Source organism: Hyposmocoma kahamanoa, unplaced genomic scaffold (genome assembly GCF_003589595.1).
Source record: "Hyposmocoma kahamanoa isolate Upper Pololo Valley unplaced genomic scaffold, ASM358959v1 202, whole genome shotgun sequence".
Classification (NCBI taxonomy): Eukaryota; Metazoa; Arthropoda; class Insecta; order Lepidoptera; family Cosmopterigidae; genus Hyposmocoma; species Hyposmocoma kahamanoa.
In genome coordinates this window covers 4,589,949-4,606,792 of record NW_020653726.1, presented here as the reverse complement: position 1 = coordinate 4,606,792, position 16,844 = coordinate 4,589,949, and the positions used below count along the sequence as shown (strand labels likewise).

Sequence of the window (16,844 nt, the reverse complement as noted above, 5' to 3'; positions counted from 1 at the left end):
GACAGAGTTCGTCCTGGCAAGTACTGCTACCTTACCTATTTCTGCCGCCAAGCAGTAATGTGAGCAGTGATTGTGTATTGAGTGATTCTCTGGAGGAACTCTTTCACAAGGAGCTCCATTGGTGTTAGAATTTCAAATACTAATACTGTATTTATTTTATTTTTGATTACAATTATAGTTATACTTAAGGATGAATAATCAAATGCCATTAAGGATTTTTCCACATATAGCAAATTACACAAAGTGCACAACAAAGATAAACAATACAATAATATGTAATATAGCTTTATTTACATGTGTCAGCTTGTATAAAGCTGTATTACATATTATTGTGTTGTTTATCTTTTGCTTTGCTTGGTCTCAAACTAAGTTTCTTGTACAAAGGACAAGAGCAATGGAATTTACTCTGGGGCACTTCCCAGAATACTCAGACCAGAACCAATTTAGAAAAGTTCGTTTCCCAAATTGGTTCTACCAGCAATCGAACCCTGGACCTCCGAATCCAGCGACCATAGTGTAAACCGTTAGGCCACGGAGGTCGTCGGTCACAACGGCACAAAATCTACTAAGAAATTAAAGAAATAATGATAAGAAAAACAAAAATAAAAACGAACAAATATACAAAAGTAGGATGTGGATAGAAAGAGGCAAAATTTAATCACAATGATTCAGCTTCCGCGTCTTTCAATTTTATAATTGTGGCAGTAATTTTGCTTCTTAATTGAATTTTCTATTTATACAAAAGTATTACTTATTTAAATATCATATACAGTGGATTGTGTTCTATTTACTACAAAATCAGATTTTTAAGTCGTATCTATAACAATTTATTAATTTCAAGACGATTAGGTCAATAATAATAATAATATAATTAATATAATTATTAGGTTCTATAATAAAGTTGTCTAAATCACACAATCCAAATATTTTAAAACCAAAATATTGAAACCGAAAATCGTGTCCCATTTCTAAAATTGTCTAGACAGAGTTTGGTAAATTAGTGCTAAGGAAAGAAGTAAAGGAGAGCACAGAATGCTTCACTTCCAGCAAAGACGGAGGTCGCCACGCTGTCCTATATAACGACAACTCACCGCTTCAGGCCTTACTAGCCTTCTTACGCGCACGCCGCACACAGCTCCCAACTTAGTCTAAACTCCAGTACGTAAAGAAAAATTTTGAAATCACGATTTAATCGTGTCAACAAGCAAGGTCGAGGCCTGTGATATACAAAGATTACGAAACAAACATTCAAATTAACTTTACATTTGTTACGGGGTAACTGTAACGTGTTTAAATTACGTGATCAATAAAAATTAAGTGGTGTAACGTGGCATTGTGTACCACCACCGTGACCACTGTGTTTGTGTTGCAGCGGGAGCGGTTTTCCAGCTTTGCGCAGCCCGAAGGCGTCAGTCTGCGTTTACGCATCAAACACTCGGCCACAGTGCGCGCGGTTTTGTGTATCCGTGATAGTGAACGTTACAATCAATCAACATGAGCAACTACATTAAAATTGTAAGTACATTTTAATTTTTTACCAAAAGTATAATTATGCAAGTAACTATTATTATATTATAAACTATTATTATATATATAAAGTAAATATTATTATGCAAGTAACTCCTTAAAACGGTATTATTGTGCAATTATACACGTTAAATATTAGCTTATTACAACTACTTTACATTATAAACTAAAATGGTGAAATGTTACTTAATATAAAATACGAATATTTTTTCATAATAACGGAAATTATTATTTAGTCGGCGTTAGTCTATATTTAACGCAATTTTGCCAAATTATTTTAGGAAATACAATTTCATTGTGATAGAATATTTTCATATGAATGCTATACAATCTCACGTTTACGTTGATACAATGTCAAACCAGGTTTAAATTTAACATAATAACCCGTTAAAGTTACCTAATTGGGTGGAACAATGGTTTTCATCTAATCTGAGACAATATGGTACACGAAACTTGAGAACATTGAGAACAAACATTCTTACGAGTTACTTGACAATCTACAATAGGCACACTATATTGTATTGAAATGTTTAAATATATTAAGTTGTTAGTTGTTAATTTTTATAATGCGTTATTTAAATAAAAACTATAATATTATACACATATTTTTAAATTTGAAAAAGAAAAATAACACTGTTTGACCCATTTAAAAAAAATCTATATTTTATACAATTCCAAAACTAGTGAAGGGAACATGCTAAAAGTAACAGGAACAGGTTACAAAAGTAAATGTAACATCGATGCAACAAGATTAATAATTGCTTCAATAACAATGACAGAATAATGTATCGTGTTAGTAAAACGACCATTAGTGGAGCAAGTGGGTAAAAACAAATTATGTCAGTATATCTTCGACATGTTGAATTTAGATAAATGCTTTTGGAGATAGATGATAGGAATGTTGTAATATAGAGTAGTTAAACCATGAAAAAAATATTTATAGTGCTCACTGCTTTAGTAAACGTTTAGTAGACCTTTGTAAATAAATAATATGTAACTGCCTCCGTGGCTGAACGGTTACCACACCGGACTGCTACGCAGAGGTCCCAGGTTCGATTCCCAGGCCGGGAGAAATATTTGTATGGCCTACATTTGTTTCTCCCGTGAGTTTGGGTGTAATTTGTGGTTGTCTATATGTGTGTCCGTGGCACCCGCGACACAGGGTTTCCCTAGTGCGGGGCTATGTTGAGTGTGTGAGTTACTATTAAAAAAAATATATATTATAGGTTAATTGGAATTAAATAATCTATTTATTAGCACTATGTTGTATATGAATAACTAATTCGTTGAAGCAATTTTTTTAATTGTAATTTTTTTTAAATTAAAACTACATATTTTCATTGAATTAAAATGACATGAAATTTTATACAGCGCACAAATAATATTTAATTAGGTCATGTGCATATTCCGTTACTCTTGTTACAATGTAGACTAAGATTTATTTACGTTTGGAAATCAAGAATCTATATATAGATAATACTTCCTTGAGGCTGTACTTAGTATGGTATTGTAAATTACTTTGTTAAAGGCAACTTTGCTTTTTATTCAGATTTGCTTAGAAGTTAGCATATTAGCCATTGTTAGGTTAGTAATAACGGTTGTACTCGTACTTATTCATATATGATATTAAGTGTAACGCCCTTAGTTCTAGAACGTATTCATACACTTTGGTATTTTTAAAAACTAGGCATATTTATTTACAATAATAGCTTTGAAATTATTTTAAAAATACTATAATTTCGTTGTTACAAATACAAACTTTAAAAAAAGATAAATTACATCACCAATTTTCACATTATTACAATTACAATTCGATTTAAATGAAATTGTAATCATCGATTAAATTAAACATATCAACCGACAGACAAATCAATTTCAACTTTGTTGCCCAGGCGCATGTCAGGCGCAGTAATAATGGATTCGATCGATCGACGATCGCTATTACTCCACCTTTCGATAAATGTATGAAATTAGTTCCTTGCGTAGTAAAATTTATTTTAGTCTGTTCTCAATATTACTTTTTCCACTTTCATGTATTTTAATACATTCTTTTTTAGTTCCTTTTAATAATCTGAATCGCTATAAATCTATAAAAGCTTCTAAATATTTATTTTTGTACATTTCATTTTATGAATTCGTATATACGGTTTCACCCTGTGGATGCGAATTCTTTAAAATGTTTCTTTTTACTAGCAGTAGAAGCCAACAAAAATTTACACCAAACTCAATATTGCAGCTTAAAACCTTCTACAATAAAAGGATAATCTAGATAAAAACATTTTCTAACAAGAGCACACTAATGGGATTTACTTGAATCTAGACACATTATACCAGGCGATGTTGCTCAAAGATTTGCCTAATGGACTTTCATCTTTATGTAGCTTGAAATAATAATTGTTTATGACAATGTCTTTTATAGCTCTAAATAAGAGTATAATGGCCTATTAATTCCAACTTTACTAGTATAGAGCGGCTTATTGAATAGAATGTGGTATATGTAAGAACAATAATAGTTTATAAATGGTAGGAAGCATTCTTCGGTTAGTTGAAAGTTACACTAACTTGCACTTATATTAACGTGACGATGGAGCATTATTCAGCACTAAATATAGTAGACAATGGAGTTATTCAGCGCTTACTGGAATCAAATTTGCAAATACCCTGTATAATAAAAACCGGAGCGTCGAAATTTACTCCAGGGCCCTATCCGATCAGCGCCGATCAGAACCAATTCAGAAAAAGTTCATTTAAAAAAAAATCTAATCGAATCCATCATCGTTTTGGTTGCTACGCTCTGAGACACTGAATCAGTATGTAGCTTTTGTTACCTTGGAGACCATAAATGCTCCATTATTGATGTAGCATTTACAGTATTTTGTATGGCGATTTGCAAAAACTATATTACCATATTATGTACTATATACTTGCATTGATTTCTCACAGGTGGCGGTATGGCGAAAAAGTCGTTAAAACCAACAAACAAAAATCTGTAACAAACGCACAGAAAAATTCGTAAGGTGAGCTGACTCGATCTGTAGTTCAGTTGGTACAGCGGACGTCCTGGTATGGCACAGATGCTAGGTTCGAGTCCAGTCATATCGTTGGAATTTTTCTTTGTGTTAGATTTTTGTATTAATAATTATAACAAAGTAGTAGAGATTACTCTTCAAAAAAATAAATTAATATCATGGTAGTATAACATCATAATATTCATTAGAATCAATATTAGTATTACAAATTATTTTTTCATTTGGTTATTTTTCAATAATACACGTAAATCTTCTAACATTAACTTGAGATAAACTTAAACTAGTTACCGTGTTATGGAATAGAATGTTGTAATTGAAAGACGTGAGATATATTCTGAGCTACGGGTTAAGCTGTACAAACTTGCAATTTACGCTATGTAACTAGCGTAAGGTACAATTTTCAACGGAGAATTTACACACATTGGATACTTTACGTTACACCCCACTATACAAGCTGCGAGTATAATAATAATGGCAAATTGCATTTCGCTTGATTTACTATTCGCGTTTATTTATACTTTGCTCTTTTATTGCACTACATTGAACCCAATCACTTTATATTAGGTCATAAATATCTTAATTATAGTTATATATATTGCTAGAGTTTTTTTATGATACCAGGTGACGGGACGAACAAGTTGTGCGCCTGTTGGTAAGCGACAAGCCTGTCCATAGTAGTTGCAGGGCTTTAAATTGCAAAAATCTGAGGTGCACGACCACAGCGTTCGTTACTTTTAGACATAAGTTGACAATTCCCATGAGCCTGTAACTTCAGAAAATTAATTTCAAAACCGGAATGTAGTAATTGCTCTCATTACTGCTTGGCGGCAGATATAGGTAAGGTGGCAGTACTTCCTTGGACGAACTCTTACACAAGGAGCTTTCTTGCTGCTAATTCTCATCAAAAGTTTATTCATTTTAGTGGCTTTATTTTAAAAGTTTAATGTATTATTTATGAACATGTTTAATTATTTTGCAAAAGTTTCCACCCGTACACATCTGCTTACCTGTACAACAACTCAAATCACGAGGTAAAAGTGTGTTCAGAATTCGCAGCTAAAAGTATATTGCACTAGTTGCTTGGGTTGATTTGCGATTTTGTCGAGAATGGAATAGAAACATTTATTTTATATGAATGTCACAATATTATAATTCATTAACACTTTTTAATTTAAAAAATCGATCTAAAATGTTTGTGGAATTACATATATTTGCCAAGTTTTATCGTATTTATCCCCTAATGTAGAAGGGGAATGTTTTCTTCAAATTTGAATGGGACCATTGCCAAGGTACTCCCTTTCCAACGAAACACTGAAATCGGTTCACAAATGTCGGAGTAATTGCATAACATACACAAAAAAATTAAGTAAAAAAAAGGACGAATTGAGAACCTCCTCCTCCTCCTTCTTCTTTGGAAGTCAGTTATAAATTTAATATCATGGGATAATATGATCGTCACTAATATAAACAAAAATAATGAAAGTAGTATAATTAAAAATATAAATAAACTCAAAATATTGTCGAAATAAATTCCTGTACATTGTAAAATTCATTATCCAATAAAAGGTATTTAAAACGTTTCGCCGTTTGTAATACTTTTCAGGTTTGTGACATTGTTAGCATAATTATCGTAGCAGCATGTCGCGTATCATGTTGCATGAAAAAAAAATCGTTACATAAACGATTAGTTATTATTATTATATTTATTTTCTGCCTAACGTTTTGTAAGTTTACGTGCTCAACTTAGAAGCTAAGTAGTCTGCGTAAATCGGATGACAGGCTTGTATGGTGACCGCGGTAATCATAAAATCGTTGCTATTTATCTGCTAAATAAGTTTTATTTTACTTTATTTATCGATTAACAACGTCCAAAACGAAGCATTTTGCATGAAAATGTGGTTTTGTCGGAGTTTTGCATTTCTCTGTGGTTTCGCTATCTTGTTACTATAACATTGTCAATATTGTACAACGCTTTGTTTTATTTAATGTTGGCGTAACACACAATCTGAAGAGTACACTTAGTAAATTCAAGTCCAAGTCACTTAAGATGAGAACGTTTTGAAAGTGAGTGTAGTCTTGACTATACTTAAAAAAGAAAACTACCATCTAACAATCGTTAAGATATACAAGCAACTGTGTTCAAGTTACATAAACTAACTTCTTAGTTAAGCAATGGTGAAGCATCACCGAATAATTAACTTAATATATTTTGTACAATTTTTTATTTTTTGAAGTACTGATCAATCTATATAGGCAACATTGTTAGCTTTTATGCAATGCCATAAAACTGTGAATATTACTATCGTTTGGTATAAATCCGTGTGCTTCAAACACAATTTATATTGATTTGCTCAAATATCCTCTACTTCCCAACCTAAATCTACCACACTACCATAGCAGCTAGCGAATAACATGGTCACTTTAAACCGCATAAGAACCATCGATTTGCGGATATTATTGTGACAGGGTGTTTCTTATGAAAATGGATTATAAATAAAAATCTGACTCCAAATTTTACTTGTATTACAATTCTTCCGCTAACATTTTCAATTAAATCGCGTTGTTACGTCTTGCAAGTTTGAAGCAACCGAAGAAGAAGGCGGCTGGCGGGGCGTTGCGAACCAAAGAGTATAGCGGTCGCTGGTGATGCACCGTAACACAGTGCTTTATATACAAAACTGAAACATACGTATTTTTATAAATAATCTTTTAATGTTATTCATATAAATTCCAATACTAAGAATCAATTCTACTCAAACTTTTTGTATGCCCGTAAAAATATACATAATTTCATTAAGAAAGAAGATATCCATAATATTAATTTTAGAACTAAGTCCAAACTCATGGTACCACGATTTCAATTAAGTAAGGTCTACCATTCTTTTATGGGGAACTGTATACGTTTTTACCATAAGATTCCGGAGAATGTATTAAGATTATCATTTCCTAAGTTTAAAACTTATAATTGAAAAGTCATATTACAAAATTGAAGAGTATATGTTAGATAAAGATGTATGGAAAGACAACATGAGTCTAGAGTCCATACAATTATGATTCAAAGTGTATTCTATGGCATTTAAGTTTACTTGAAAAGAGCAATCCCTAGCGTTTCTTGCTCGTTCTTCCCAGTGAGGTCAGCGTAGTGAACGAGCAGTAGCTCAAAAAATTACATTTTCAAGTGTAAAAATTTTACCTACTGACTTCAACAATTTTCAAAATTTATAAACAATCTTCGACATGCAAATTTTATGATGTTTTCCTTCCTCGTTAATGAAAGTTATTGCTGCTAAACCTTCATAATAGTAAACCGCTCTTATTGTTTTTAGATCACGACCATTATGACCGTGTTGAAGCTTCTGTCTCGTATCAGTGTTAAATACATCAACCATTGTACATTATTCAAACCGAACACATATAATTATAATTTTTTAATTACGGCCAAGGTCGCGTATAAAAACAATCGCGAGGGTGATTCTCATGATAATTGCATAAAAAAGCACTTGGGTTATTCGCAATTAAACCACGTTTAGATGATGATCATTCAACTCGTGACTGAGATATGTAAAAACTGGCTACGACCTTCACGGATTAGGTGAACGACCCATTTTATGCACACGTTTCTAGTTATTAACTTTGTCTAGGTCAGTAAAAACTCGTATATATAAAAATAATTATATAGTAATATGCAAAAATGCTTGAGTAACGTAATTTCCTAGATTCGTATATTTTTTTGCTTTAAATTCAGTGAAAATATTAATGAAATAAAAAAAAAAGTTTTTTGAACGTGTTTTTTTTTAAAACTAATGTCTTAAATCAGGATGTTCATCTGAACAAGAAGCGTCATAACTCTAAAATGACCTTTTTTCCTGCTTAATGACAAAATTACAAGTGTACGGTAATATAGTTAATAAAGATTTGCGATACAAAAACAGCAAGCTAATAAATTGTATGAGGTAATAAAGATAAAATACACTAAGACAAAAGCGTGTAGAAGTTAATGGCAACGAAATATCAAACGACAATTTAGAATTGCCTTGGCGCGGACAATTACATGGTATGGGACATGCGACCAAATAGTAATAGGATTATAATGACAGTGTTGCTTGAGATGTTTAAGGTCTTAAACCAAGGTACAGTATCCCAATTATTGGAAAATATCTTTGAAATAGTTCTGTGTAATGGACTGCTATTACTCGAAATGGAATTGTTACGATTACGCTTTTGTTGTGGTGTGTTTAGATTTTAACGTGCCATATTACAAGTAGGTTAAATTGGAACTAAGTTACAAAGCCGTTGTAAAGGGTCAGCCAGGGCACTGATGCGTGTTGCTAAGGCGAAGGATGTGTGTAAGGCCGTAGCAAGTGGAAGGCTGTTGTCTCTGTCTACCCCGATTGGAAAAGGCGAGAAGCACACATATATATATGCTTCTGGACACGGTATTTTACAATAAACTTGCGGTGTAAGATAAACTATTGCATAAGACGGAAAGTGTGCGAGCAACATTGCTCTACAGTACATTTATTACACTTTGAAAGCGAAATCTCACATTTCACATTAGTCACCTAGAATGTTTATTTTGCTTTTAGGTCATTTATCGATTCCAAACATATCGATATATTTAAAAGAAAGATGTTATTGTCACCATTTGTTAATGGATTAGCGATCTATATTGTGCTGAGAGTATTCGATATCCAAAATAAGTAACACTTTGAATTTTTAAATAAGATTTTATTCATGTCATTATGGTAAGGATATGTATAAAAACCTGCATTGCTTGTTATGGTATGTTTATTATTATGACCTAATAACTACTATGTCCATAGACCCTTATCTAGTAGAGATAGGTATATACATGCAGTATGCATATGGAACACTACAAAGACAGATAAAACTGTAAATAAAATTCGCATTAAATAACTAAATAAAGCATTTTAGCAATTTAGCATTAGTTTAGTAGCAATTTAGTTCCCTCCTGGGCATGATCTACCTTGGCAAACTCGTAAGTCTCTAAATAGACTACCGACTTAAGCCGGCCGAAGCAAGAAATGCACGCACGAGTGAGGTTACAGCTCGGAGAGAGCATGTCTGTGTAGTATCTCTCTCCAGATAATGGCACATCTTTTGCCCTGTGTGTTCCTTCACCTGCACGCGCAAGGATTTGTACAATGCCACTGACAATGCTGTCTCAGTCGCTCACCTCACAAATATAAACGTCAGAGTCGACATGCCAAGAAGAAGAAGCAGCAGTAGAGCTCCATGTGAAAGAGTAAGTCGAGAGACGTAATGCCACCTTACCAGTTTCTGTCGCCAAGCGTTAATGCGTTCCGGTTTTGAAGGGTAAGGGTGCTACTTAAGTTAAAGACACATGGGACTTGTCAACTTATGTCTCAGGGTGACGAACGCAGTGGCAGTGCCCTTAAGATCTTTGCGATTTAAAGCTCTGAGTGGCACTGCAACTGTTACGGACATGCGTGTCGTTTACCTCCAGGCGCACGATTTCTTCGTCTCCTCACTTGATCTTAAAAAAAAAAACAAATAAAAAATACAATTGGTACGTGTGGCAGTGTTCTAATATGTAAAATAATCAGCACCTTTACAAATGTAAACATTATTCACAATTAATGGACTTCCTATGAAAATTATACAAATTACCTTCCTCTATGTCAAGGTCTAAAAATCCGAGTCAAAGTCAGTCCAAGATTCAATTACCATTTGAAATATAATCAGTAAGTAAATACATATCCTTCCTCCTTGATGGTATGCTACCATCAGATGACAGTGATGACAGAACCTTGGTGTACGACGGTATAATTGTCAATAGTCATGAAAAATCGAATCGGAGTTCTTCATTGTCAGATGACCACAGTTCCTTTGAAGTATTCGACCTTTGAATAGAAGTCAAGGTGAAAAATAATGCGCACTTGTATTAAAAATATTATTCATGGGAAATTCAGTTTTATCATACTCTTAAAAATACCATGCGAATTTGTGGGCTACGACATTGAACAAACATTCCCTAAATCGCTTTTTTTAGCTTAGCGGTAAGCGACACGCCTGTCCATAACGTTGCAGTGCCATTAGCGCTTTAAATCAGAAATATTTGAGGGGCACTGAGGTATAAGTTGACAAATCATATGTGCCTGTAATTTCTCTAGCACCCGAAATAGCGGCCGAAATAGGTACAGTGGTACCTGGACGAAACTCTCAGAAGGAGCTATACTACTACTAGTTTTAGTACTACTGTTCCGCTATAACTACTATAACTAGTTACGTTAGCAGTTCTGTCGCCAAGCAGTAACGTCAGTTTTACTGTGTTCCGGTTTTGAAGGGTAAGGGAGCTGGTGAAATTACAGGCACATGGGATTTGTCAACTCATGTCTCAGAGCGACGGGCGCAGTGGCAGTGCCCCTCAGATCTTTGCGATGTAAAGCTCTGAGTGGCACTGCAACTGTTTTGGATAGGCGTTTAGCTTACTATCAGGCGCACGACTTGTTCGTCCCGTCATTCAATATTATAAAAAAAAAGTTAATTGAATAAACATCTTTAGTTCTAAAAGTTACAATAATGTAAAATACGCGTACATATTTACCTATATATACCATGTAAGGCTTTTAATCTTGCTTAGTTCCACGATGTCAGCATCATAAGTGCTGCACCCAAAAATTCCATATCATAAATTAATTCTCTTCAGATATTTCCTAGCTCATTAATTTTATGTCCATTGAGGCCTTGTCTTTATATTTACATAACAGTTAACCTTGCTTATCCTACATTTTCTGTGTGATTTGTTGCACTAAATATTTTGTATTCAGACTATCATTAAATATAATTAACACTTCAAGCTATTCGTTTCTTCGTAGCAAAAGCTTCAAAACACTTTTGCATTGACTCATTTTTGGTTGTAACTTTTGTGTACGACTGTAGTTTCCTTTTGGTGTTATGTGAAAAACAGCCATTATCAGGCACATATAAATGACATATAGAGATTTCTTTTAGAAATAAAATTGTGATAGTCTGCCTTATAACTTAAGCAGTAGTAGAGACACTGTAGTTATGACTATAAAAAATGCTCTAAAATTAATAAAATATTTAGCCTATGTAGTCTGTTGGGCATAGGCCTCTGCTCACAATTACAGTTGTTGAGCTGGAGTTCCCATGTGGGAACTTCACACACATCATATATGCATATAATTGCTTTTCGAATGTGTGCAGGTTTCCTCACAATGTTTTCCTTCGCCGAAAACCTCATGGTAAGTTTCAAATTAAATTTCGCACATGAAATCCGAAAAAAGATGCAGCCCGGTTTCGAACCAACGACCCTCTGCTTAAAAGGCGGTAGGTCAAGTCATAGCTACCACGGTTTTAAAATTAATAATATTAGCTTATTTTCTTACCTCTTATTGAACTGATATTAATTTAAATTAATTTTGTCTTTGCGTTATTTAAATATTAAAAATAAAATTTTTGATTAAATTATGCTTCTTTTATTGACTGAATAAAAATAACAACAATAACAATGGGCTCGACATTATTTGTTAGACAAAAAAATATTATGCACTAGACAAGAAATAGTGCGTAGCCTTTCCGTAGCTTAATTTTATGTTACGCTATTTTTATCTTTCTAACATGTTATGTAAAGACTATTTTCGTTACTGACTTACATCTAATTAATGTTAGCAATTGTGTATTAAAGTAACCCATGTTTACGTAACACGGAACGCGTGCCTAACACATAACGTTTCTGTACAATTTAAAAGAAAATTTCTCCTTTTAACAGTTCTTCTAGATTGCAATTTGATTGTTCTTCCAGGCAAGATTAAACCAAATATATACAAATATATTATTATAATATACAAATATATTATTATATTAGTTAGTAGCTTCAAGTGTGAAGAAAAACATTGCGATGCGAACATCTCATCTCAAAGACGAATTAATTCCTCGACTTACATTGGTCATAAAGGCTTTTTTCCTTTATGAACGAGAAACGATAAGGATTCTTCTGTTTATTAAAGTAATTTTGTTTTCGAAACTTTCTCAAAAAGGAGTCCATTATGATCTCTATAATTTCGAGAAGTTTCCAGTTTTTTATAAAAATAAGTTTTGATGCTACTTGACGAATTAAATAAAATATGTATCTCAAATATGGACTCATGGAAATTTACTCGTATCTGGGGGTCTACTCTCGATCTCCGTCTGACATCCGTCCGAAACAATTACTGTGAAATAAGTAATGTTCGACAAAATTAAAAGACAAGTATCAAGAATGAAGCTTCATTCGCATCACGCGTCTTTTCATTTGGTCAAGTATTGCTTATTTGGCAGTAATTGTTTCGGATGGATGTCGGACGGAGATCGAGAGCAAACCCCCAGTAGGTGTTGCACCATATTACGTCCCGTTTAGCACGATTGGACCTTACTTAAAATATTGACATATGAAAGTCATCTGCATAGTTCGATTCAGAAATTTATATTCTATGTTGTGTCGTAATTAATTCATTTCCGTCAAAATTGAGAGTAGATTAGTGTTGTAAGGGGCGATATGTGGGTTGATGATATTGAAAAATAAATGATATATTCTCATTTTTTTTTTATCACGAGTAGTAAATAACACCTTACATTATATGTACTTAACAACATAATTCCTCTCAAACTTATTCTGTTAAAATTCATTTTAAAATTACGTAGTGAATATTTTATACCCGTATTATTCTATAAAACTCTTAATTTTCTTGATTGTAATGAGCGGCACTGTAATTGTAATGGGTCCCATCACTTGATGCATTACAATTACAGTGCCGCTCATAACTTTAAATCACAAAGATCCTCAGGTGCCCCTCAGGGCATTGCCATTGCAGCCGTCATCCTGAGGCATAAAATTGACAAGTCTTTCTAAACCGCGGAACGCAGACTGCTACTAGGCGGCAAAAATAGCTATGGTGGTAATGAAGTACTTCTTTCGACAAAAGACCTCTCGTACAAGGAGTTCTACTGTAATGACTGTTGTCGTTTTTCACAAAAGTTGTATTACTAATACATGACCATGTTTTGAACCTGTGGGATTCTAATATGGGCGATAATTAACAACACAGATATGAGAAATAACTACTGATTTACTAGATGATCTTCGAGACCTTCTTTAGGACCTAGTTAGCATATAGCAACTAATTAAGATCTCCACAAAATACGTAATACCAATATGCCAATTTACAGCGATAAGATGTCTCGTAAAATAGCTATTAGTTTAGTCACGGAAGACGGAAGTTCACGTATACCGGTTCCACTGACGAGTTCCTCTCATGTATGTTAATGTATGCGACCGCGCAGCCTCCGGCACGCGCTTCCCGCTGCGCGCGAGCGCGTAGCGTCATACGTGATGTAGTATATGAGCTATCGACAGTAAGACATTTCAATGACATTTTGAGGTTTAATAATGCGGATGTTACCTTTTGAAAGTAATGACATGTTTTACAAGGTACTGGGTAAATCACACTAGACATCTAATTAAAACGACACATTAGCTTTTGTGACATTGAGCCGTCAGGCCTGTTAGTGGTTATTCTTATGGGTACAACTTTTTTTTATAATATCAAGTGACGGGGCGAACAAGACGTGCGCCTGATACTAAGCTACACGCCTGTCCATAACAGTTGCAGTGCCACTCAGAGCATTAAATCGCAAAGATCTGAGGGGCAAGTGGCATTATACTGTTAGTGGCAATATTGCTGTTAATTATTTTAGTAATACTACGTTAAATCCAGTTGTTTATCTTTCTAAAGGTAGTGCAAAACATGGCAAGCAGATTATAGAAGATTTGCTTCCAGTTGCAAGGGAAATTTTTTTTTAGTTCTGGAAAGATGGATTACCGACAAATTGTGATAATACTGTAATACAAGTCTGCTTTGGTCAGTCCATTCATGGTAAAGCAAGGGTCTTTTAAGTAGATATTGAAGTTACATATATACGCGTAATATAATATGTATTTTTGTCTCATTTCATTTATATTTTTTTATTATATTATTTTCGGTTAATCGCTCTGTTTTTCCTGCGATAATGCGACAACATTGTTTTAAGCAATTTATTTCTGAATATTTACATATGATTATGGTGTATAAGCTCTGTAATGAGATAAATTTATTTTATAGTGTGTGAGTATGTAACGATTGGATAGCGTCATTTCTATGTTTAAAACAATAAACGTAACGCCTATATCCTCTCTTTAGTGGAGACCCGTGTCCAGTAGTGGCCGCATATTAATGTGCCAGACAACCACATACACACACATAAAGCCACATAATGATCATTACGTCAAAAGTGCTTTTAAAACATGAAAGTCATATAAATAATACGAACTACATGAAACAAATTACGTATAAGTATGCGAAATTTTATCATTGGGTAATTTTCAGGTCAGTTTTTTCTACCTAAGTTCGGTGGCTATTTTTATTATTTAAGTATTCGAGTATATTATCGTGAAATATTAAATAATATTTCTGGATACCACACTCGAATATTAAATAGTACTTCATAATTAATATTCTTGAATATTTTAAATAAAAAAAAGGCCACCTTTTTAACATTAACTTCTCTTCTGAAAAGTTGACATTTTTGCAAATGTGGCCTTAATATACCAAGGGTGCGACTTGTCAAATACCTCATCAACGTGTAGGTAGCCTGATATACCGACAAACAAAACAAAACAGTGCTAGGTATTTGTACACACCCTGAAGCAAAATTATCAAATCGTTAACAAGCAATTTTGTACCAAACAAAACTCTAATTTGCTGTGCAAAAGTATATATTACCAGCCACTATGTTAACCTACTTTTGTAAGTGATATTTTGACGTCTTAAGAAATCGAATGGAAGTAAATTTCAATTACTTTTTGCTTAAATCTGATTAACTGTTATCTGTCAATTGTTGTGCAAACTTATTAGTAAGAACAAATTCAATATTCGATTGATACTGATATATTATGTGTCGATTGAGCGTGTTAAATAAAACTTAATTTAAATTGAACATTGTGATTTCGGTGCTTTACCACAGTTCATGCACCATTGCTTGTGTGCCCTTCGTGTCCTAAAACCTTTACGAATCAAGGTGGCAACATACTATTAAAAGTCAATATAGGTAGTCCTAAAATAAAAGAAGCACCGACGCGATGAGAGAAGAAGAACATTTAGTGAACTTTAAAAAGGACACAATTTAGAAAATTACAATCGCTGAGTTCCACCGGGGATGAAACTTCTCAGATTATGTATAGCCACTATTTAAGTATTTGGCAATAAAATTGTAACATTAAGGCGATCAACATCGACGTCTTATAGCCATTATTCCATTAATTTTCTATAGAAAAATACTTCTATATGTATTTCTATACATATAGTTCGTTCGTTATTCCGGACTAGTTAAGGTCCGGTACCTCCGGGAATTGTACCGTAAATATAATACCTACTAAGTTATGATTGATTGGAATTCGGAATACGGAACTAACTTGCGTCATAAGTACGCAATGGATTTTCCATAGAAATACTAAGTGCTTTATGATAAATTTGGTGGTATTGGGTATTGTTTTTTATTTTGTAGTCCGTAAATGTTGTAAAAAGTATGCGATATTTTTAAGAAATGTTACAACTTCTACTATAGAGACCCCTTTAAAATCGCGAAAAAAATATTGCATGTTCTGTACTATATACTTGTACATACTCGAATCAAAAATACCTGTTCATTACAATGGAAATGTTACTTTTTTACAAGTTTCGTTAGTCTTCGTTTTACTTACTAAACAATCGTCAACAACATCGTCGCTTAACATTACGTGAGTTTGTGAACAAGCATTCGTCTATATAAAAAATAACAATAATAACTTGGCCGCATTATTAAAATTTAGCTTTCAAACAATTTGAAAAATATATAGCGTATATTACAGCATGGGGAAAAGTATCTTATCGTAAATATCTCAAAAAAAAATCGAGGATGTTCTAAAAATAGGCAAAGTCAAAAGTAAGAAATGCTTTATTATGCTAATATTATTACTGTATGAATGAATGACGAAAGATAATTTTAGACCAAGTGATGGGACGAACAAATCGTGGAGTCTGGTGGTAAGCGGCACGCCTGTCCATAACAGATACAGTACCATTCAGAGTTATAAATCACAAAGATCTGAGAGACATAAGTTAACGAGTCCCATGAGCCTGTAATTTCATCAGCATCCTTACCCTTCAGAATCGGAACACAGTACTGCTCACATTACTACTTGGAGGCAGAAGTAGGTAATGTGGCAGT

The 16,844-nt window shown here is 33.5% G+C and overlaps 1 protein-coding gene across 1 annotated transcript in view; it reads left to right on the top strand.

Moving 5' to 3' along the window:
- The first annotated feature begins 1,104 nt into the window (after window positions 1–1,104).
- The window catches only part of LOC113227001, a 68,267-nt gene continuing 52,527 nt past the window's right edge, over window positions 1,105–16,844 (top strand). The window contains exons 1-2 of the mRNA XM_026459854.1: window positions 1,105–1,158; window positions 1,373–1,515. Of these exons, the coding sequence (XP_026315639.1) occupies window positions 1,495–1,515 (21 nt within the window). The 5' untranslated portion in view covers window positions 1,105–1,158; window positions 1,373–1,494. The remainder of the gene's footprint in view (window positions 1,159–1,372; window positions 1,516–16,844) is intronic.